At 39.8% G+C, this 25,553-nt stretch overlaps 1 protein-coding gene and 1 non-coding gene across 8 annotated transcripts in view; one reads left to right on the top strand and one right to left on the bottom strand.

The window, feature by feature from the left end:
- KIF16B (kinesin family member 16B) overlaps positions 1-25,553 on the bottom strand; it is a 276,301-nt gene that overhangs the window by 65,330 nt on the left and 185,418 nt on the right. For 4 of the 7 annotated variants that reach the window (XM_039874451.1, XM_039874452.1, XM_039874453.1 and 1 more), the window contains exons 22-23: positions 25,107-25,157; positions 9,588-9,710 (exon numbers count right to left, since the gene is read on the bottom strand). In XM_039874451.1, the coding sequence (XP_039730385.1) occupies positions 9,588-9,710; positions 25,107-25,157 (174 nt within the window). Of the gene's footprint in view, positions 1-9,587; positions 9,711-16,970; positions 18,325-21,593; positions 23,761-25,106; positions 25,158-25,553 lie in introns of those variants that run through there. The other 3 variants (XM_039874449.1, XM_039874450.1, XM_039874455.1) reach the window with 2 other exon arrangements.
- On the top strand, positions 15,773-15,845 carry TRNAK-CUU (transfer RNA lysine (anticodon CUU)). The gene has a single exon. It is a non-coding gene; the product is annotated as a tRNA-Lys (tRNA).

The following is a 25,553-nucleotide window of genomic DNA, read 5'->3' as shown; positions in this document are numbered from 1 at the left end:
CTGGCATGCCATGAAGAAAGGAATCTAGAGGTTGACTACCACGTTATGTCATACTCTACAAAACTATGAAGTGATGCAAAATCATACAGGGCCTTTCGGCTGACCAAAATGTCAGCCTTCTATAATAACTAGAATAACAATTTCGTTATGCTTTAATTTCAGCATCTTCAAAACAAGGATAATACTCTTTATTTTAGTATACTTACTTTGTATAGTAGTTTGAAGGTAAATTTGAAAGAATGTACAAAGACCCTAAGTTTCTGATGAACAGATGCCTTTCAAATCCAAGAGCATTACTAACAAGTCCTTCACCCTTCCTCTAACACCTCTTTGAAGCAAGGAGGAATAGAGAAAATTATTCTACTTTAAAATTGTGGGAAATTGTGAGAATGCCTGTCTAAGCAATTTCCCTTCAAATCATCAGCTACCCAGAGGCAAAGCACAAAATGCCAACTCTCTACCAGTCACCACTGGAGAATGGAATAACAAACAGCTCTGGATTGGGACAGACCTGGATCCCGGCTTTAGCATAGTCCCTAATTAGCTGCGTAACTGTGGCTAAATTATGCAATTCCTCCGGGCCTCGTTTTTTTTCATCCGTAAAATGGACTCACGATACCTAACCTGCAGATGAACTAAAAAAAAAAAAAAAAAAAATGTGAAGCAACTAGCAGAGTGCTTGGGTGCTCAATAAATAGTAACTCGTGGCAGTATGGTCATGCTCCTAAAGGCTTTTCATTACGCATTAGTGAAAGGCCACGGTATCCACAGATAGCAATTTAAACCATCTTGTGATTTATTTGAAAAGAAATTAATTCTAGGAAGAGATGTAAAACTCCCCAAATTCTGAAATTAAGAGAAAACATTAATATATATTTATACAGAAAAGGAATTTGACATGGAAATTCAAGGTATGGCCACAAGGTTTTCTTCTGAGTTTGTGACTTAATCTCATTTCTTCTTCATCATTTCTCACATGTGAAGCAATTACTTTGTGATGATAAACACAACTGCCCAAGTAAAAGCAATATAAAAGATTAGTTGCTTTGTGTGAAGACAAGGAAAGGAAAAATGTTTTCTTAAGTTTTTCAGTGAAAGACAAAGTTCTCAAAGAAATGGTAGGGGTGCCTAAAAAAAACTTAAGATAAAATATAATTCTTCAAGTCCCAGTGCTATTTATTTCAATTGTTATTTATGTTTAAAAGTAATACACAAACTGAATGTTTAAATCTAAAAAGGACCACAGCATAAGCAACACTCCATTTGTCTCAGCTGTGCTAATACACATGCAGGGAGATAATCTATCAAGTTACAAAAAAGCAGTGATAGATTCAGATACCGACATACAAATGTCCTTCTGAACATTTATATTCTATCAAGTTGGGAATACTTCTAAAAGATGTACATGTATACAGTTTATCTAATATGCTGGAACAGCTCTTATTTTTATTCTGCCAAATAAAGAGAAATTTCTCTGTAAATGTGATTGCTTTAACTAACTCCCAAACTACAAATTTTCTTCATGCTTCCTGGCAGGTCTATCCACCATCAAATTCTCCAGGTTTGTCAAAGCCTTGACAATAGCCCCAATTTACAAAGTGACTGTGACTTGGCCAGAATTCAAGATAAGAAGTTAAAACACACAAAAACAACAGTAAATTTTGAGAATATGCAAGGATTTGGAAATGGCCACCCTGTTTAGAACAACATGAAAAAAGTGCAGAAAACAGTGATATTTAGAAGGTGCCTTAAAATGAGTAAGCGAGGGAGCCAGTGTGGCTCAGAAGACTAAGATTTAACACGGACTTCTGGTATGTGGATCTACTTACTCGCTGTGTACCCTTAAATAAGTTACTCATAATTTCCTAATTCATTAAATGCAAGTAAAACCCCCATTTTGCTACATTTTCCACTTGTGTGAAAATGTCTAGGAAAGTATCTTGGAGGAAGAAGAAGGTACTTGATAGATGTTCGTGTCCTTCCTTGAAAAGAGTCTGCAAACTCAACTGCCTACAGGGATCACTCAGAAACAAAACTCTGAGGTCCTATGACTATAAGATAACAGAGAGCATAGCAGGAGTCTACGTATTATTTGAGTATATTTAATCCTGCTACAGAGGATGGATGAAGCTCATAAGAAGGGCTAAGCATAGCCAGTAAGTAAGCTGGAAGCTTATGCAATACAGGGAAATGTCACAGAATGTCTGAACAGATAACGAGTAAGCAAGCAGCTTGTGAGACTCAACAGAATTCATAAGATGTGCTAAATATAGGCCTGTAACTTATAAGACATGCCAAACATAGAATAAATATGACTGAACAGACAAGAATGCTACTTAGATACAGATATTGTTAAGTCATGATCATGCCCTCTCTGGGCCGACAGTTATGACAGCTACTGACCACCCTTGGTGACAAGTGGCCTGGCTCCATGTGTGCTTTACCCAAGAACTGCACGTGAAAACGAGGCTGTTCAGTAGGCCACTGGCCAGCCATGTTCCCATGGAGCAAGTGTGTATTGCTCTGGTCGCCCTCTGTCAGCCCATGCCCCTTGCTCAAAACTCTGTTCTTGCTAAGCACAGCGGGAAAGGTTAAAGTGGCACAGAGAGGGCAGATGGACATGATGTGACCCTAGGCTCAGGTCGTGTGTTCCATCCAGCTGCTCCTCCCTCCCTTGGCTTCTGTGTGTGTGTCTAAACTGATTTAATAAACCGTGTGATCAGAGACTTCATGTGGTCCATGAGCCTTTTGTATAATGCAATCGGAACTTGTGTGAACCTAGACACTATCCCTCTATCAGGTGACCTTCTCCGGGACAGGGAGCTTTGAGGTCTGCAGTAAAGCAGAGCTTCAAGCCCCACCCCAAGAGGACCCACTGCTCCCATCCAGCCAGTGCCGCTTTGAGGGGACATCAGCCCAGGCTTCCCATGTTTTCTGATATTTTACAGAAACTTGGAAAATCTGGATTTCCATGTCATATCTCTCAAGTTTTAAATATTGACAATATATTCCAAATTGTCAACATCTGTTCAGGCCAAATAATACACATCATTCACCACCAGTTTGCTCCTGCTGCCTTAAGTTAATGTGTGTCACCAGTCCTGGCACCGCAGTCTCTGTCACATGGTCCTTCAGGGGTAAAAGGAAGATATCAAAATTTGAAGTTTTATAGTTTACCACATCTCACCTTCAGGGTCTCCCCCGTTTAGGGAGGACCAGACAGATATGAGTACTCAGTGCTCAGCATCTTCCCAGCTCTAGGGCTGCACTCAAAAGGGAAGAAGGCTCTCAGGATTGAAAAGAAAATGATCACAGGAACTATTTGCAGGTGGTCTACAAGTTCGTACTGGAAAACTTCCTTGAGGTTACATTCAATATCATTCCTTATCCCTGTGTTCTCTGCTTTTATCCTTTGCAGGCCACTGACCAGGAGTTAAAGAAAAATGAAGTGGCATGGGACGGGCAAGAGAAGGAGACTATTACTATAGTACCTTTGAAAAAAATCAGATGGTTAAAATTAGGACAGGTGGTATTTCAGACATCATGCACTTGAGTTAAAGTGTGTAGCCCTGGTCAGCAAATGGACCAAAGTGATTCTGGACTGAAGGGCTGACTTCCTGCAACCACTTGAGAAAAGGCAGGGACTTGTCCTTTCCTGAACAGTATGAGGGGAGCATGACTAGGGTGCCAGAAGGCTCCTTACAGGGGACAACATTAAAAACTGTGCTCCCAGGAAGAAGGTCCTGGAACATGCCCAGGAGCTCGGGATAACGCCCAGAGGGTAGACAGTTGGCAGACGTCTACTCCTTTCTGCGTACAAGCCAGAACAAAACTAAACTATTTGATGGGCGCTGGAGACTGCCAGAGCCAGGACATGTGTGCGTGCACATGCTGCTGTGTTTATGTGTGTGCTACGCGTGTATGCACGCACTGGTATACTGGAGAGCAGACCAGAGAAGGTGGGAGGGAGGCAGGAAGATGGGGACATCAGCTATCTCAGACTCGGATGCAGTCAAGAAGCTTGGTTGTCCACTCTATCTGGACAACTGGAGAGCCAACCACATCCTGAGGAACTCAAGGGGTGAGATGGTAAGATAGCTAATCAATGATGGAATCCATCAGCATAGATAGAGCATGAAGAGCCCCAGGGTTGGGGAAAGACTGCTTATAAAGAACTCATGGTCACATAATTCCTGGAGCTATGCCCAGTGAGGACACCTGTGGCAGGTCTGTGTGGGTCATATTATTGGGTAACTTCTACTCAGTGCTGCACAGACTGACAGGGCCCATGGAGCATACATCTAGGGGAGAAGACCAGCAATAAACATGACATGACTGAAAAAAGAAAACAGTGTCACTGCAGGCTGTGACATCTGCTGTGAAGGGAGTAAACCAGGTGATGGAATGGAGAATGCGGGGGAAGGGGCCCTGCAGCAGATGGCACTACTTTAAGAAGGAGACAGGAAGACAATCTTGAAAGATTACTTTCACTTTTAACAGGAATAAATACTCTCAGGGAACAAAATATTTTTAAAAAATACATGAGTATTGGCTTGTTTCTTTATATTACCATGTTAATATGTAAAGTTAAAAGGCAGGGAATTTAAAACAACATTCCCATAACAAGAGTATGACAGCCTCTATTAGTCTTAACCATAGATTTCCTAGGCCAGTGTTCTGTATCACGCTGAAATGTAATTTAAAAATTAAATTCTACCCACTCTGGTCCTAGCTAACTAGAAATGGCACATATAATGCAGTGTAATTGACTTCATATAACAATCACTGAAAAGCACTTGAAGCAGGAGTTTTAAAATGACTATTGTAGTCCAGTTAGTGGTATTTCCTGTGACAGCAGCCATATAGTGCAAGCACAGATTGTACAGGTACATTCTGTTGACCAGTAGGTGACATTCGCAATACTCAGCACAGAATGAGTTCTCAGAAAAAAGCCAGACTGGCACACTCTCAGCTTCTCTGCCTGTCTCTGACCTCAGCTGGTGGGACAGACATCTCTTGAAGCATATGTGGACACAGTCCCAGAAGGATGTGCTAGTGGGACCCATTGGAAGATGTAAGTTCAAGGACAACAGGCCTGATGCCTGACCGGGGGTTCCCAGGTCTGTATCTTTCAAAGGTCAGTAAAATAAAGAGGGAAGAGATGCAACATGGAGATAGGAACTTTCTATATTTTCAAATAAGGACATTAAACACCAATCCACAAATTGTGACATCTATACAATGGGATTCTATTTAGCAATACACAGTAACAAATTATTGTTACACTCAACTGCATGGATAATTTCCAAAACATATGTTAAATGGAACCATCCAGACACAAAAGAAAATGCTGCCTGGCCCCATTTACATGGCAGATGAGAACAGACACAACTAATCTGTGTTTGCAGGAAGGAAGCAGATCAGTGCTCACCTAGAAGCTGGGCCTGGACACTGACTATAAAGGAGCACGAGAAACTTGCGGGAATGACTGAAAAGTCCTAAATCTTGATTGGTTACTTGGGTATATACAGATGTCAAAACTCATGAAACTACACATGAAATGTCTGCATTTCACTGTATGTAAAATATGCCTCAACACGGTTAATCAAAAAAATTAAATGTAAACAAAGAAAAACACCCTATATATTTACCTATTCTTACAGATATTTCATAAAAGAAAGTTATTTTTAATTCCCCCTGAAAAAAGATATAAAAGACAGTCCTTTTGAATTAAATATATTTTAGTTTAATAGAAAGCTCTATCTATTTTTCTCATTTTAAAGCCAGTGAAGGAAAACTCCTTGGGTCCCATCAGAGATCAGAAAATGAGCATTTGAGAACCACTGATGAATCACCTCCATGCCCCGCCCCCCCCAGTTCCATCCCTGAACCCTATCCTGACCATTCCTTTAACAAGGGTCACCATTACTTCATCCCACAATGAACAGATCACTGGAGCTACTAGATTGGGGATTAAAATGAAAATGGCCAGGAAGAAGGAATGATTTAAATAACTAATGAATTCTATTCTAAGAAAAGGTCAGGAGGCAGAGGGAACAGGAAGGGTGAGAAGCTGGAGAACTCAAGGAGCCACGCCTCAGCACGCTCTCTCTTCCCAGGCTCTCTGGAGCCTGCCAACTCAGAGGAGACTTGTTCCCAGTGGGACCTGTGTGTGCACGAGTCATCTCAGCTGCTGAAATGAACTGGCAGCGACCACCAGCAAGTTGCATAGTCAACAGGGGTCTATTCTGGGTGTCAAGACCCTGCCCTGCTGGTCACAGAGGGCACGAGGCCTTGCTAAATGCACTCAGGACCCCAGAAGACCCTTAAGGAGGATGGAAAACAAAAACCGATTTTTTGTGGGGGAAGCAGCAACGATTCTTCTAAAATATAAAGTGAATAATATAAACTATCTATATACATTAAAATCAGATTTTCCTTCAAAGATCTAAAACTAAATAGAATAGACTCTTTCGAAATTGATACTTTTTACCTTAACCTTCTTAAAGCCAATGGCTCACCAAGAGAATTTAGTAGTAGCCACACTATTTCCTAAATGTGACTGTTTATTCTAGAAAACATTGCCTCTGCATGAAACAGTCAAATGATGGATGGATGGGGTCAACATACTTAATTTTAAAAGTCAGAATGTTAAGGGGGAATAAATAATCAAAAAAAATAAAACAAACCCACAAAACACAAAACCTTTTAAAAACACAATTGAACACTGAACGTCATTAAAAGGTTTCCAAGGGTAAAATCTTACTCATTCTCTACATCTTTTTAAAATTAATTCATTCATTTTTAATGACGAACAGTTATACAGCACTTATATGTGGCAGGCCCTGTTCTAAGCACTTTACATATCTAAGCCCATGCGCTCCTCGTACCAACCCAGCCAGGCGGGTTTCATTAACCCCATTTTAGTGAAGAGGCACAGTGAGGTTGTCCGACCTGTCGAGGTTCCCGGGAGGAGACTGAACAGGACCGTACTACTCCAACAGCTAGGCCTTTGCTGGAGCTCGGCCATTTTGGTTTTGTTCAGGGCAGGGACAGTATATTCATGTCATATTTGTTTCTAATTCTGGTCCTGATACTTCTGTGACTGGGTATCCGCATGAGAACTGAGGCCCTCAGCACACCTACTTGGGAATGCACCAGAGACCCTTCCTATAGCGTGAACTAGGAATTCTCCAGGGAACACTACTAACAGGCCATTTCTGGTGCTAACGATTACATCACCTGGGATAAGCACAAAAAGGAAGCAGAACAATGACATGCTTTCAGAACTTCACTTTGATAAGTTCAAAGAAAGAAAAACTCTTTGGTTTTGGATTTTATATACTCTGAAGTGAAAGCCTAAATTCTCAAAGGCCCCATAGGATTTTTTGTATTTGGTTTCTCTAACTTGCCTTTACAGTAGCATCTTCAAAATTTTGGCCAGATTTGCATATGGCCTGAGCTATTTATTATTTACTTGAAATTTTTATTTAAATCAACTCAGTTTTTTTTTCTTGTTTCTTTTTTCTTTTCTAGATATAATTGACATACAACATTGTATTAGTTTCAGGTATACAACATAATGATTAAATATTTGTATATCTTGCAAAATGATCACAATAAGTCTAGTTAACATCTGTCACCATACAGTTATGATAAATTTTTTCTTGTGATGAGAACTTTTAATATTTACTCTCTTAGCAACTTTCAAAAATGGAATACAGTATTATTAACTATAGTCACCAGGCTGTACATTATATCCCCAGGACTTATTTTATAACTGGAAGCTTCTACCTTTTGACTCTCTATACATGTTTCACCCTCTCTTCTGCCCCCTACCCTTCAGTCCCCTTTGGTAGCCACCAATCTGTTCCCTGTATCTATGAGCTTGGGTTTTGTTTGTTTGTTTTTTAGATTTCACATATAAATGAAATCATACTAAATCAACTCAGTTTAAAAAAATTAAATATTTTTGTTAGCCATGTCTTAGTTTTATGCATGAAATTGATTTAATACTTATATTTTATTAACACATTTATCTATTAAAATACATAAATCTAAGTACCAGCTAAAATCATTGCATGTCTTATGGTGCTGTGAGTTCTATGTTTTGGAGAATTCAAATTCTGAGCTGGTAAGGCCAGTCTTTATCCTCTAATTAAAAATATGGAAATAATACAAACACACCTTCAGAAATTATTTTATGTATGTATACGTCATTACATGTCGTATACAGAGGGAACTCTACACACATGCACATGCACGCATGAACACACAAGCACATACACATATACAATTTCAAATGGCTGAGAAAAAGGAACTGAGCAGGAATGAGGCATTAAGCCAGGGCAGTGGGAAGTAGTGGATCAAAAACATAGTATAACATTAGTTATTCGAACTGTTTCTCTAGGAGGACTGAAAGAACAGGCAAGCCTAATACTTTAGGGCTCAGGGGCTCCCCTGAGGTGTATGGGAGAAGAGAAGTGGGGCGGGCTGGCTTTAGGATCTCTCCCCCACCTCCCGAAACAGCAACTTAGTGTTTATGTTTTCTACAGTGTCCTTCCTTGTAAGATATTGTTTGAACAAAGGGCTCAGCTAAGAAGAAATTTGGAAACTACAGGTATTATCCAATTTCCTCATTTTACCCATGAGAAAACCGAGGCTCAGAGAAGGTAAAACACTTAGAGTCACTCAGCAAATCACAGCAGAATCAGAGCCTGAAGAACTCGACAACCAGATTCTCAGTCTGGTGTTTATCTGACCCAGCCACCTCTGACAACACCTTCACACAGACGTATACTGGTGACTTTGGTGGATGTCATTACATCAATACCCTTTCTTGAAAATGAATAGTGTAATTAATCATTAATTTCTTAAGGAGGGGCTCATGGCCAACAGCATTTAATAAAATGTTATGAGTCAATGGGAATAAATTAGAATAAGATGAAGTCATTATCTTGGAAAGATGATGTAAAGAAACAGGCACATCTCTTCCTGAAAAGTTGTATAAATCAAATAATGCCTAAAACAGATTAGGAAAGCTTCTAATTAGTAATCATAGAAACAACAATAAAAACAGCAGTAGTAGCCATAGCAATAGCTATTAATGTTTTATCACATACCAAACACTAGACTCAGCACTTTATATGTGCCGATAACCCTGAGACATAAATGTTATTATTCCCATTTTTATAGATAAGAAAATTGAGCCCACGCCCACAGGTAGGGTACTCAACTGTCTTGAGTTACCTGGCATTACCGGGTTTCCCAGGGCATGGAACTTTCGATGTTGAATTTGCGAAAATCCTTGGCCACCTGGATCGGTTGGTCACTTTACTTGTGGGGCTGGTAAGTGATAGCAACTTCCATGGCTACCTGACTCCCCAACAACCACTCCCTTTTACAGGATAACTTCCCTTCATGTGCCACAGTCAAGACTTTCACACACTGGTTTAAAGAAGGGAGTAACCAATATCTTACAAAACAAGATATTCACATGTAGCTCCTCCTTTTACAAAAAAGACAGAGAAAGCACTGCATTGCTTCAAGCCTCCATTCCTCGAGAAGAGTAAAGAAGGGACACTTACCTTGACCTCAAACTCGAAGTGCTCGTCCTTTCCTTGTCCGCAGAGAACATAGCGTGGAATATTGATTTTAATTGGATCCTTCAGGTCATCTGGATTTGCTCCCAAAGAGCGAGAAACCATCCGCTATCAAAGGCATATCAGATGGGGAGAACAAAGAAAACCAAGATCACTCAATTGCAAATATCCTGCTTGGGCAGATGGGAGAAAATGTTTCAGGTAGAGAGAAAAGCATCAAACCAGTAGAGCTTATTTAGAAAAATGGTGGCTTCCTTTGAAAGAGAAATGCTAAGTGTCTTTCATAACAAAAGACCATTTCTCTAGATATACCATTCCCAGAAGTAAGGGCAAAAGCACTTCAAAATGTTGTTTGGCTTTGAAGTTCCTTCCAATTTATAAGAACAAGTGAAGAAAGGAACAGATTATATATTCTGACTTTTAAAGAAATCCATCTAAACCAGATTCCTTTCGGAAAAGTCTTGATCATCTGACTTCTTTTTTCTTCATAGACTATCAGATGGTTGTACACGCTGGAGATTTTATTCAAATTTACTTCATTTTTAACTTCTAGACATATTTATAAGCCAGTGTAGTGTGGAAAGCTCTTTAAACCACAATTAAAATAAATCCCAAGCATTTTCTTCGGGCTCCATTTGATTAATAATCAACTTAGCTCTGATAAATATTTATGGTCTGGATGGTGGGAAGCCAGAGGGGTTTGAGGAAGAGGCATTATGAAAAAAATAAATCTTCGAAATGAGTTCTCTTGAGTGTGAACAGGAGGAAATCTCTGAACGATCCACATCATTTGCACTAAACTGAGACTTTAGAAAACATAAGAAAATGTTTTTGAAGCAGTAGCAATAATAAAATAATTACAATCAGAATTATAGTTGCATTTATTGAATATTACTATATCAATAATTTCACTTAATACTTTATATGCATTGTTACATTTAATCCTCATGATTCCCTATGAGGTATTAATCTTTTTTGACCCTATTTATGAGATGAGAGACCCAAAACAGAGAATTTAGGTAAGTTGACAGAGGTAAGTGGTAGAGCCAGGATTTGAACTCAGGCTAACCTAAAGCCCAGATACCCCACCACTGTGCCATATAGCGATATTTAAATAAAAATTTATCCATTTGAGACAAATTAAGCTAATGAACACTTCAATGTATACAGAATTTAAGATGGAAACTCCACGATTATGCAGTGAAATCTACTACTTGACCAAGAAGAAAACAGTTGGTAACGTACTCCCTTTTGCTCAGGCAGAAAGGGGTCCTGGATCCTTGGATCCTTAGCCAGGTATAACATCCTCTCTGTGGGGTGTGTGTGTGTGTGTGGTGTGTGTGTGTGTGTGTGTGTGTGGTCTGTGCCAGTGTGCAGCAAGTGGGGAGAGCGAGAGAGCAGGGAGAGCGAGAGTTTAGAGAGAGCGAGAGAGCGAGAGAGAGCGAGAGAGAGCGAGAGAGAGCGAGAGAGAGCGAGCGAGAGAGAGAGAGAGAGAGTTATTTCCGGATGACACAGAGGCATATGATTTATCTCAGATTACTGCTTTCATCTAGCTGATATTGTAAACATTTTGGTATGATATGATGTTACTAAAGGATTTTAGAGCATCTTAATCTTTCCCTGTGTAGCTGGCCACCCACAACAGTAGTGCACCTATTTAGCTGTCCCTGATGTCAAAAACCATAGTAGAAATTTTTTAAAGCAAGTTTTTTAACAAGCGCATTGCCAAAGACCTTTCAATTCACTGACAGTATATTTCCAAATTACTTGAATTGTAAATAATTCCTGAAAGAAAGAAAAACATTTTTTTATTTAAAAATGATAAAGCAGAGAAATAATTGTGTGATTTTACTTCTTTTCAAAGAACACATTCGCTGTGTTCTGACCTACAAATGCCAGTTTACCCCTGAAGCTCTTGCTCTCTGCCTAACCCCTGAAATCTTCTATGTTATGCTTAACAATTATATTTTTCAAGTAGGAACATAATCTGTTTTCAAAATCTGACAATCACTTGGGAAACCAACTTGTTGCATGTGTGTGGATTGAAGGTTGGGGTTGCAAGTAAATTGGAGCTTGGAACAACTTAGGCAGAATGTTGCCAAACAGATTTTAAGCAACTAGCAACTGATAATATTTGCTCTACCTTAGGAGGAACCTGGATCCTCCCTACAGATTAGACCAAAGGGCCAACACAGCGAGCAGCTGATATGAGGAGCCATCTCTGTGCAGTTGCAGGATCTTTCCTAAGAGGAGAGAATGAGGAAAAGGAAGAAGGAAAGCAATGAAGTCTTTTTCCTTCAATCAACTAGGACCAGTGTATTATCATGTATATGACGGGTTCTCAAAAAAGGTGTAAATGACAATATCAACAAGGGTTAATACGCTTGGTGTTAAAACTACCGTTATCTGCTTTCCTGAAGCAATCACAGAAAACGGACTTGGGATTCCATGTGATGTTCACTTCAAACACTGAGAGAGAGAGAAAGAGAAGACATGAAATCAAATCCCCATTGGAGGACTTGTAACAGTCTGAGTAACAGTCATCCATCCCCACTGCACCTAAGTTTTCTTTTGTCTATGGAAATGGGAATATTTACTAAATCCTTACTATATGGCAGGAACCCAAATCAGTGTATTGCCTGCCTTGTGGGATTTCCGGTTTGAGTAAACCGATAATACAGCAGGGTTAGTTCTGATGGAGATACTGAGTGAGAACTATGAATATGTACGTTGCTATTCTAAATGTACTGAATTTTACTGAGGAAGAACTCCAATCAAAACTGCCCAGGTAATGGGCGGTCAACTAAGCAATGGAGAGTTAACTTTAACTTTCTAAATGCCTTTTCTTATAGGTACTTCTAGGATATACAATCAAACATTGGTATTTTTTACTGAGCTCCAACTACGTGCTCAATAAAAAGTAACTTTTACAAAGTATCTGTAACTTCTAAGACCTTTCTTCTTTTTCAGTTGCATTAAGTTTTGAACTAAGATTTGTTTTTTCTACTCTAGATGGACTACATTCTAAAGTGAGCAAATGCTATGTTAACTTTCTTTTTTATGTCAGCTTTCAAAGTCAAGCAAGATTGTTAAGTGATGATCTGATTACTATATAAGCCTTTTAAGACTGGAAAGTTCTCTATTTCTAAGAACGTATAATTGTGAAACTAATCTCTAATAAAAAAAAAAGTTGTTTGGAGTTTAGGTTCATAGATCCTTTAAAGAAAAAAAAATCCCTGTCTTCAATAACTTAATTGGGATATGAATTAAGTAGGGACCAGGTATCTGGGGAGTAACTGGATCTTATACTTATGCACCTCACCTAAACCACAGACAGCCCTTTATACAGCAGCATCTGCAAGTGTAGCTCAAGAAATGGTTCTACGTGGGATACAAGAGCCACTGTCTCAATCAGGATCGATCAGTGAAGTGTAACAGAACCCTTCTTTCATTTTCTTGCACGTTGGAGACTAAAAATATAGTTAGATTTCCCTGCTATCATCCGTGGTCACAGTATGCTTCAATTTCGCTGATTTCAAAGTAACTACATACTAAGTGTACAGAAATGAAAAAAAACGCAGAAAGAAATAACTGAAAAATAAGCCAGGGATCTGAAGACATTGGAGGAAATGTATAAGCAGATAAACAGAAGAAAAATCAAGAGTGTGTGTTTCCATCAAAGCACTGCTGCAATGGAAAATTTAGAAATTACTTTTTGAAGCCAATTTCATGAGAAATACAGAAGTCTCAGGATATAGTGTAAAAGGTTCCTGACATTTTCCTAAACTATGTTTATGTTGGGCAGGAAGAAAAACTAACAGAACTGTCTCCTAAATTTACTTTTTATTTGCAAGTAGCTATATTTTGAATATCTTGAGTTTTATACTAGACAAGTAAATGTATGTTGTATCACATTATGTCCCTTTATTTATGGGAGCTTTTAAACTTATATGTAATTATTTATTTTAGAATCACAGTTTTCCTATATGAAACAAAGAAGATTCTTAGACTTAGAAGGGAAGCTGCTGACATATCACAGAAGGAGATAAAGAAACACGAAAGGCATGTCTTGCAGCAGATCTTGCAGTGGTAAATACACAGGACGTGTCAAGCTACTGCACTGGGGAGTGGTTCTATTTAGAAGTAAAAGGTTGAGGAAAAGCACCTGGATTACATTTCTATACATAAGAAATATCGTCTTTTAAAATAAGATACAAAGAAATATTTTCTGATAATTTTTAATGAAATAATGCCCTGTGTCAACAAGTACTCTATGTTTCAGTAGTTGGGGAAATACTATAGTTGGGTCCTCAGGCGAAAGAAGCAGGCAGAACACAGGCTACATTTTAAATATTCAGATTAGAATCTTCTCTTCCTACTCAGGCAGCCCCCTTCAAAAGAGGCAGATTAAGGAAATTAATAGGAAGAGGCTTTAACATCCACTCAGATAACTGTCAGCAGTGCAGAGGGCACAGAACAGATCAGTCCTACAGGGAGTCATCAGTGTTTTCCCCTAAACACTCTAATTATGTACCAGATGGTTGAATTCAGTGTACGCTTTAACTATGACAAGGTCAGATCTGAGGACTGTTGTCTGATCTCCTAGTGCCAAATACCTAAGCTTTGCTTCTAAAATACAGGCAAACCTTGGTTTTTATCAGATTTAACAAAATTATTAATTCTCCTGTCTCTGTTCCCAGCACAGCACATCTTTCTAATCCCTCCTTTTTTCAATCATATACACCATAGTGATAGTTCTAATTAGAGCTATTATGGATCAAGCACCAACTATGTGCCAGCAGTTTGAAAATTGGGGTCTCGCTAAAGATCTGCTACATTCTCAAATATGAGCCATGTTACTGGAAAGAAGGAATAAAAGTAACTTGTGTGAGCAGGTGCAAATTATGAATATGGTAAAGAGCCAAGGTATGTTTATATTCATGTCTAGAAGGTGAAGCCTGCCTACGTGCTAACACCAAGCTGTCCTGAAGGCTTACTGCATACAACTGAAACTGAATTGGATTTTGCTAGGATATGGGACCGCAAGTGCCACAGGCACACCCTGGCCATCTTTGTCAAGGTGAAGACTTAATAGCAGCCTGACATGAAGAAATAACACTAATATTATCTCATTTTAAAGTCGGTTTAGAATACTCCCATCAGGAAACAGAAATAAGGGTTTTCAAATACGAGGTATATCTTTTGTGGGGAGCCGCGGGTCTTCGGGCTGCGGAGGCTTGGTTGCAGGACTGGGTGTTTTGCCTGCCTCAGACATTGCGGAGCCCTACTTCTTACTTCCTACTTCCTACTTCCTTTAACTTTCATCACTTCCTCCCCCTAAGCACACACCCCTTAGGCTGTCAATAACCCTCACCCCATCCCCTTAGACCCAATGGGCGTGTGGCACCGCCTACTCGGACCATCCAAGAGCCAATGCGCTTGTCTTCCGCCAGCTAGCCCCGCCTCCCTTTGTTTGTCCTGTATAAATATCCCCGCTGAAAAATAAAGTTTGAGGCTTGATCAGAATACTGTCTTGCCTCCGTCTCTTTGTGTCTCCTGTCTCGCCTTCATCCTCCAAGGTTCTTACCTGGACAGATACTGAGGGCAACTCTGGACAAGTTCAACCTTATGTCCTTTCTGGCCTCCCCGTTAATCTTTGGGGTCGTGATATTCTATCACAACTAAAACTTATCATGTGTAGCCCTAATGAGACAGTCACACAACAAATGCTCAAACAAGGATACCTGCCCCGCCAAGGGCTAGGAAAACATAATCAGGGCATTAAAGATCCTATTTTTGTTGAACCCAAATATGATCGCCAAGGTCTTGGAAGCCAAAATTTTTCTTAACGGCCATAAATATCGCCGCTTAAACTTTAAACATTTCAAGGACTTAAAAACAGCAGTTACTACCTATGGGCCTACTGCCCCCTATACACTTGCTATTCTTGAGCGCCTCAGTGACCGTTGGTTAACTCCTAATGATTGGCTCACCCTAGCTCGCGCTACCCTTTCGGGCGGGGACTATGTCCTCTGGCGCACAGAATTTGTAGAAAACTGTCGAGAAACTGCCCAACGCAATAGTGAAAATAGGGAGTCCCGGTCTTGGACCCGAGATAAGTTACTTGGACACCCTCCTTATGACACCAATGAGGTTCAAGCCGCCCTTCCACCCGGCTAGCTCAGTCGGTAGAGCATGAGACTCTTAATCTCAGGGTCGTGGGTTCGAGCCCCACGTTGGGCGCCAACTCTGCCCCGACCGGCGGGACAAAACAACGTGGGACGAGGAGGAACCTATGGAGGATGAAGGCGAGACAGGAGACACAAAGAGACGGAGGCAAGACAGTATTCTGATCAAGCCTCAAACTTTATTTTTCAGCGGGGATATTTATACAGGACAAACAAAGGGAGGCGGGGCTAGCTGGCGGAAGACAAGCGCATTGGCTCTTGGATGGTCCGAGTAGGCGGTGCCACACGCCCATTGGGTCTAAGGGGATGGGGTGAGGGTTATTGACAGCCTAAGGGGTGTGTGCTTAGGGGGAGGAAGTGATGAAAGTTAAAGGAAGTAGGAAGTAGGAAGTAAGAAGTAGGGCTCCGCAATGTCTGAGGCAGGCAAAACACCCAGTCCTGCAACCAAGCCTCCGCGGCCCGAAGACCCGCGGCTCCCCACAATCTTTAATTTTGATATATATCTCTAGGGGTAAGTTACCCAGAAAAGGACACCAAGTTGGACACAGATACCTGTGGAATATCTTATTTACCCTATAGGCCTTTGGGTAAATCCAAAAGGTTTGGGTAACATTTACAATCCATGATTCTTACCAGAATACAGTATTTCATCCACACAGATCTGAGCTGGTCAACATTATTTCACAGTTTGGAAATATTGGATAACTGACGAACGTTTCAACTTAAAACTATTAAAAATGTTGCCATCTTTCTCTAGATCACCAAAGACTAGTCCCTTTAATGGTCATCATTTCCAGATAACTCATTAAATTGATGTGTTTTAAAGGACTTAATAATGAGTCTAGAATAACTGAGAACACGGCAACAGCTGCTAAGTGACTCATTACCAAACACTACTAGAGACAGTTTAGGACCCCCAGCAGGGGAAAATCACATGTTCTCCCTTCTAATTCTGTACTGTCTTTGATTAACCATGAAAATTACTGTTCATCTTCACTCATTGATTTTTGCTGAGTCTTAGGTTTGGTTCGAACTCTGTTAAACTCTAAGGGCCAGAAGAAATAAAAGTGTGTGTGGTGGTTGGTGGTTGGGGGCGAGATGGAATTCTCTTTATCAGGTTTCTGTAGAGCACATTGTTTAACCTTCCAGATAAAGAAACAACATGGAGCATACAAGATTGTCTGTACTATATTTATTCCATGACTGTACCCACTTTTTTTCCAAAGAAGTTAAAAATGCAGAGAGAAAAAAAAAAATGACTGAGGTCCACGCAAGGAAACAATGAAATTGCAAAGAAACTTGTAAGGCAATTTTTCGGGGTAAGAAATCATAAAAAGACAAATAATCGTTAATATCTGGAAATTCCAAGAAAAAAACTTACAAGTCAGAACAGAATTAACTTAACAATTCTTCCAAATATTCATTCCTAGCATAGTCATTTCTTTTTTTAAAAAATCAATAAAAAAAAGTACTCAATGTCAAGAACGACTGTGGCAAGGAGATAACTTTGGCATTGTGGAAAAAATATACGTTCTGGAGTAAGGTCTGGGTTTGAGTTCCAATTCTCAGTCAAATGATCCTTTCTGAGTGAAATCCCCAAATATGAAATGGAAATCGATAATAATAATTCCTTAATATCAGGAGGATCCAGGAATTGTTATTCCCAAGGAATAACACATGGAAAGGAACTCTGTACACTGTAAACACAATATAAAGAGTGGTTGGGATTGTTATTACTATAATCCACTGTATCTTCAGCAATGAGAGATTTTAACCAGATATTAAAAAGAAAAGGCAGGAGGAATGATTTAGAAAAAGTCTTTCCTTCTCACCAACTAGATTATTTAGTCACATTCCTTATAAAGAAGGCTTTACCAAATTATAAGGATGTATCCTTAACAAGAGATTAGATGGTAGTGGTTTGACAACTGTGTTGTGTAAGAAGGAGCAGAGAGAGATAACTGCCTTCTTTGAAGGGTTGTGATACAGTACAGATTGTGGACCAGACTTGTTCTGTTCTGCTATAGAAAGGTGTCATGGATAGACAGACTCTGCAGATGGAGACCACAATAAGGAAGATTATGGAAAGAATGGTCTAACAATGAGAATAGTTTCCAACGAATAAACTGCTTCAGAGGTAGACATCAGTCCATCCATGAGGGTGTCAGGCAAAGACTGAATTGGAAAGCAAAATGAACTAGGTAACTCTAAGGAACTTATGACATATGTTCTTCCTCTGACTGAATATTTCCATTAGGGAGAAGTCCTATAAGTTTTATCTGAATTTTTTCTTCAACAGCCATAGGAACCATGACATAATACATCTGTGGTAGATTGACTTATTGGTCTCAATTCTTCTCTCCCTTAGTCATGCCATGGCTTCTTGGTAGAAGGAGTGTATTTCCTTGTTCCTTGACTTTAGACTCGGTCACGTGATATGTGTTGGCCAATGTGATGCTAGCAGTCGTGATGCAGTGACTGCAGATGACTTGTAGCCGACAGCAGAGTTGCCTCAATCTATTTGTAAACCATCACTGAGAAATAAAAGGGTTTTTTGTATGTCACTGAATTTTGGGATGTTATTTGTTATTTGGCAATAGCTAACTGATACAACATCCATTACAAAACATATTTTAAGAAATGATGCAGAATTGTCTAAGATATACACTGGAGGCTGTGTAAGTACATTACCAAAATGACCTCATTAGAAACTCATCTATCCATAACACTGCTCGACCATCAAAGAAGCATTAATAAAAGTGCTCTAATCTATTTATCATTCAAAAGTGCTCTATTTATCATTCAAAACTAGGAAGAACATAAATAAAAATTAACATAATTACTACTGCTGGAAGACACAAGTATTCTCTCGAAAGGATGAACATACATTTTTTAAAATAATAAGAACAGAGAGAAACTGTTTTGAAATGTTTTTCAACAAAGCCTAAATAAAGTCACCCTGCCAACCGCAAGTCTGCAAAACAGGCATCTGTGAGCAAAATGGATTTTAATCAAATTCAGACGAAATCACTGTTTTAAAAGTATTCAAAGAGGTTTTGTAGAGTACATTAACAAGCCCCACAATGTGTTTATGTCTATATTACAACAATGCAAAATGTCACATAAAGCATGTATGAACCTTTTATTTTTCTGATGCAGGAACTCATTACATTTGAGATGTTTCATTAAGCTGGATGATGAGACTTTCATACCTGCTCCACTACAGCAGTGCCATGGGCTTAAAACTCCTGAAGAATAAGCCAGTGGAGCCAGAGGGAGGCCACTAGAATTGAAACCGTGGTGGATAATGGCTCAAATACTAGTCCACTAGCTTCTACAAGCATTATGACAACTTTAATATTTACTTCATGGATAGTAAATCAGATTCTCATATCAGCAATCATATTTGATCTCAAGGTAAAAAGTGTGCTTAGGTGAGAGAAGTGACATGTAAAATGTGAATGCCAGAGGCAGCCTCTTTTATCTGGTGAGCTCTGGCTATAATCCTCATTGTGGCATACTTGGATCATAAAGCAAACTGAGAAGTTAGAATGAATATGACTTTTATGCAATGTTCATATTTGCTACATGCTCCATGTATGAACAATATTAAAGGCCACAACTTATCAGACAGTAGAATTATGCCTTTTTATCTGTAAAGACAAGCAAGTCTGTCTGCTTAATATTTGTCACTCTTTGTTAAAATTATATACTACTTATATATTGTTTCCTTTCCAATCACAGCATCCCCATGCTGGCATCTTAAATTCCACTCATTAATTCTGTTCTTTTCAAGGATATATGAGAAAATACTCAATGGGACAATTTAAAAAAAAGATAATGCAAAATGTATTCGCTGAAAAAAAGTAAAAAAATATCAAAACACATTAGGCAACATATTTTTACAATATTAGAAGATTATCATGGTTCATTCTTGAAAATTTTCCCTGGTAGAAAATCTACCAGCCAAGAATATGACAAACCAATTTTAATAATGTCCTCATCACAGACTCAAAAGCCTTCATGTACATATGTCTGTGTGTGTGTGATGTGTGTGTGTGTGTGTGTGTGTGTGTGTGTGTGTGTGTGTGTGTTATGGGGGAGTCTGGGGTTGTGGAGTGGCAAACAGGCTCCATTTAAAAATATTTAAATTTTATTGTCTTAAGAAGACAAAAAGCCTTCACTTAGCCACTGCAAACAAGTCTGCAACCTCCAGTGTGTGGATCCTTACGTACTTCACAATTTCTTGCCTTTTCTTAATCACTTCCCCAGTACCTGGGTATACGAGAATTAATGAGGAAAATGTAGAACAAGTTAATTAGCTTGTTGTTAGCTCTGATGGGGGAAAGAGAAGATCTGTACTTCCTGGCCAAAGGGAGATGTAAGTTTCTAGATGGGTAAAGCTCTGACACTGTCTTTATCATTCTTTAAAAATAAAAATGAAGAGGAGACTATGACTTTTATGTTGCCCATTATGGAAAGATCTGACCAGAATAGAAAATGACCCGTCCATGCTAGGGGTAAAATAAATGGCTCAATGGAATTGCTGACTCATTCCACTGTGTAAGATATTCCATGAGTAGCTATCATGAATTCGGCATGATACTGGCTGAAAGGGGAAGGAGAGTGGTTGGAACAATGAAGACGTGCGCCTCCTTTCTTCTAAGATTTTGGAATTTAGTAGAACACACATGCCCAAGAAACAGGAGTCTACTGGCAGAGCAACCCGGGGTCAGATGGAAAAAAAAAAAAAGGCAAAACGTGTAACCTAATCCTTACGGGAATGTTGAATAGAGGTGGATAGAAAGGAAAGAGTCAATCAGAAGAGAGAGAGATTCTGAACTGGCTGGTTTTAAGCCTCTGACAGAAGAGGAGGACAACCTACAACTGGATGGTACTTCTGAGGCTGACATGGTTGTAAACTCATCTCAAAAGGAAAGCCAGAATACCAACTGGCTCAGGACAGCAGAAGGCTTGGCCAGAGGTTAGGAATGACTGGGTTAGGTGAGAGGCAAGAGGGAGGACAGCCAGGGAAAGGTGCTGAATGCCTTCTGAGGTGACCCTATAGCTGATAAAACAGTGTAAAGAAGCCATGAGAAAAAGTAAGATGTGGAGATAAAGAGCCTTCCTAGAACAGAAGTACGAGCTCAGAGAAAGAACTGGTATGTGGGGGAGGGAGCACGTGGCATAGGGGGAAGGCAGTCAAAGATCAACCAACAAGTAAGAAACTGAAATCACAAAGGCTGGAAAGGAACAGTCAAGAAGGTTGAAAGGCAGAAGGACAGGGCAACTAATTGAGAAGGAGATGCTGCAGGGCATATGGAGGCTTCACTGCACCTATCACAGTGAGGGGAGGGCATCTGAAATCTCTGGGTCCCTTGAGAAGCTTGACATATCACTAATGTGCTTGGCTACATAGCTTGTCCTAATCACAGCTAAAACAGAGGATGTCGGTGAAGGTTATTGCCCGACTGGGCACTTTTTCAGGCAGCACGAATTAGTCTGCTGGAACCCAGCAGGCACAGACAGGCTCCAAGCCACCACACTATTAGTCGACGTGAAGCCAAACACAATCAAAAATGCTTTAATCATCTCACAGATAATTAGGAGGACCTAAATTTACAAGGCTAGGGTTCAAAAAAAATGAAGCAAGGTGGTGATAAAGATATTTTAACAGTACTCTGCTATCATCTATTTTTATTTTGTTGTAGATATTTAAAATATTTGCCTCTTCAATTTTAGAGGTCTGTATTTTTCCAGTTTCAAATCAGTTAGCTACACCGAAAAAGTCATAGTCCTTAGCTGCATTTATAATGTTCATTTTATTAAAATTTCAAAAAATATGCACAGCATTTTCACAAGTCTCCTTAGAGCCTTGTCATGTGTGAGATTAGCCACAGAGCCTCATCCTGAGAGTTGAGGGTCAGTTTCCAGACGTCAGGCGCCACGTTACGACTGTCACGAAGACACAATGAGCTGGTGAATGAATGGACATTCTGGGCATCTTGAGAATACTCAGATGGACTATTTCTTAAATGTGATGGAAGTCTGAGTTTTTGTAAGAAGACAAGTTCGACCACTGGTAACGGTTTCATTTCTGGAACAATGATGCACCTGAATTCACTTAAAGCACGGCATTTGATCACATCAAACCGTGTTCGTGGAGGAGGTGTGTTTAGAGACCGAGTGTGTGGATAGAAAACTCGATCTTCCCTCACGAGGGCAATGTGGGTGTTCAGAAGGACCAGCGACTGGCAGCAACCTTGGCTGGAGTCACCTTCAACTCTGACCGTCGTGTAAAACAACAACTGCACCTCTGCCAGGGAGGGGATGTTGACTTCCATATTTCCATGAAGAAAGTAAACTATGTCGACCAAGGTGTTCTGGAATTTGGATGACAACTGAACTCCATTTGGCAAAAGTAAATTGGGGATTTCTGCTTTCCAATCAAGAGAAAGCTGAACCAGATCTTGCTGGAGCAAAGGATGACTAGTGTAGGCAGCGGCATCAGCCTGGGGCATCAGAACACCTAGGAGGTCATGGCATATTTGCTGACAGAGGTTTTTGTTGTAACTAAATACAGTCAGCAGCTGACTCTCTGCAGAACCCAGGAATCGAATGTGCTGCCCGCCAAAGCCAATTTGAATTTCCCGCAGCCCAGATAGAGGAAGAGCATAGAAAACGCCCATGGAGCCTGGGTGGTCATCTGACCAGATCAAAGCATATAAAGTCGAAGGAAGCAGGAGCAAACACGCTGGCTGGGGGTCGGGTTCTGTGCAGTTGGCAACAGCAAGCCAGTAAATGCCTCTGACTTCAGGCATGTCACCCAAACTTTCTGGTAGAGAACAAGCCACATGCTCAAGAAAGTCTTTTAAAGGGCATTCTTGAAGTTTCAGCATTTGATCTGGGAATTGTATGAGGGTCTGCTTAAACGCAGAGCTCCTTCTAGCATCCTCATACTCCAGGCGGACAACTGAACTTGGCAAGGAACTTGGCACCTCTGTGGCTGTAAAGCCTAGTGCTCTGTAAGGCACTGTGCTCTCTGCTGGCCTCATGGCCCTTGCCTCCTCGCTGTTGCTATTGCCAATTTGATCTGCAGAAAAAGAATGAGATTCTGATGACATCCAGTGTGACTTCAAGGGCATGTATGGGGGTAAGTGTTTCACAAATTGCAGTCTACTGATGAATGTTGTTACGTGGGGGGTGAGCCCAATGGGGTCCCACAGGCTCCCCAGGTGCCTGGCTTGGCTGATCGCTTTTGTGCCTGCCTGTAGCAGGCGACTGCTGGTATCTTTATAAAGGTCTGAGAACCTGTGATAAAAATAGCCCAAACCACTGTTTCCTTCTGTCCTGATATTTATCAGTGACTCTGGGGTGCTAACTCTTTTAGAAGCTAACTCTTTCTCAGTGTGCTGCTCACTACAAAACTTCGAGGCTGGAGCACTCTGAGGAATGTCGGCGGATGTACTCTCCTCACTAGAAACACTTTTGGAGAGAATATAGCAGAGTAACTTGCTTTGCCTGGTCTGCTTGCTCCCACTATTCGTAGACATTTCTTGGGACGTATGTTGCAGCAAAGTCCAGCTGGACTCGATCCCCAAGCTATGTTCATCTTTATGAATCATCAGCTCACTGAAATTTTCTGACTTTCCCTGAAAATATTCTGCTCTGCTGACGTTGCTTTCATTAAGAAAAGAGATTTTAGATAGACTGAGACATTGTGGATGAAAACCACCCACATACTCAGGACGACTGTATCTGTAATCACTGTCCTGCAGCACCCCGTGTGCTGAGGGCTGATCCCTTAGCTTGAAGGTTCTCTCTTGTGATGCTGAGGAGGAAGCTGCAGGGCCTGAGATGCTCCATGTCAGGGGGTCATTCTGGTGGTTTCTCTGATCCACCTCCCTCCTCTCGTCTTTGCTGGAAGTGTCAGTGACATCTTTGGGCAGCAGCGGGGCAAGACACCCTTTCTGTTCAAGATGTCAAAAAGAGTTGAAATGGGAATGTGGTAGCAGTTTTTGCAAGTTTTTTTTTTTTGCAAATGAAGGTTCTTGTAGTCATTGGTTTCATTGTGTGGATTGATTCAGAGGTTAAATCAAAAGCTTAAGCCATTTATACTGATTGATACATGATTTAAAAATATATGATCTAATTCACAAATAGAACATCAATTTCCTTATTAGATAACTTATAAATTGCCGAGTATTTTTACAGAAACACCTTGTATGGAATTGATCTACAGTATCCTTTCTTGGTCTAATATTTACTCATAAATAAATCCTAAGACCTTTGGGTCAGTTTTCAAAAGGTCAAATTTAGTTGTGAAAATGAGTCACAATCATATGGCCACGCGTAAAAGTTATCAGGGCATACTTAATGAAAATCAGACAGCAAGGCCAAAAGAAAATGACAAGTATTCTAAACCAAGTTGTGTTTCTCTCGCCTCTTGGTTGGTTTTATGAGAATCCTTCATTTCACCTGGCTGGGTGAGACTGCTATTACTATATATACAAACCAACACCATGAAAGGCCAGGCACCATGGATATAAAGAAATGAAAGGCAACATCCTGATCTTCATGATGTTTTGGCTAAAGAGAAGGATGTCTGGAGGAAGATAATGTTTGGAAGATAGGAAGGAGAGAGTAACAGTGACCAAAGTCAGTTAAACCTAATGTGGAACATTCAGCCTTTCACCTCTCGCTCTCTATTCAGTAACTTATGAACACTATCTGTAAAATTTGTACCACCCAGTAGTTTTTTGTTGTTGTTTATTTTTTAATTTAGGAATATATGGAAAAGACAAGTCCCTCAGTGAAGAAGAATAAAAGTAAACCCTTACAAATCACATGACCAAATCATAAGAAGCTCGGTTTGACAATCCACCAGAGAAATAAGCTAATCAACCAAGAGTTATTTCCTTTGTACTACTGCCAACTCACAGTTTGTAAAATAAGCGGGGTTTTTAAAACTTAGAGAAGTGCTCAGTTTCATTTCCAAACCTCATATATGATTCTGATTACATAACTCCTTCCGTCTTTTAAATGCAGACCAAGGGAAAGGATACTGTTACGAATGAAAAATTGGGCAAAGCGCCTCTAAACCACAGCTACATGCCATTCAAATAAAGTCAAAGCAGTTTTCGACCCACAGGATTCATTTAATTTTTAGTCCATATAATAGCCTGCCTTCTCTATTAGCCATTAATCTCACTGGGACTTCAAATTCTAATTATGCAACTAAACATTAAGAAAATTTAATCACACGAGCATGCCATAATTTAAGGCGACCCCATCAATCTGAAAAATCACTACCTACCTCATATTTTAGCTTACGTTGAATGGTGCCATTGTGAAGTTTTTCATTATTCTGAAAATGAAGTAAAAAAAATCCCTGTATTAAATTATAGCATCTTCATCAAGGAGAAAAACTGATTTGATTAGAAATATTTATGGGAACAAAATTCTAAAGAAACATACTTGTCATTTAACAATGACAACCCTTCTACAGAATTTATATTCCAAGGTAAACATGACTCTATTGATCCATCTGCCATCTCTGTAGGAGAACTGAACCATTTATTCTCAATCTTAAAATTCTAATAATAATATTAAAAGCGAGATTTCATTAGGATACTTCTTATGTTGGCTGGAAAGAAATGAAATGTTTCTATTTTGATAAAAATCAACTTGTGGCAAATATGTACCTTCTCAAAGGCAAAATTATATTTCTACTTAAGATAATTTATCAAGCAAATTAAATACT

Source organism: Pteropus medius, unplaced genomic scaffold (genome assembly GCF_902729225.1).
Source record: "Pteropus medius unplaced genomic scaffold, Ma_sr-lr_union100, whole genome shotgun sequence".
NCBI classification, from domain to species: domain Eukaryota; kingdom Metazoa; phylum Chordata; class Mammalia; order Chiroptera; family Pteropodidae; genus Pteropus; species Pteropus medius.
This window is presented reverse-complemented; position numbering and strand designations above follow the sequence as displayed.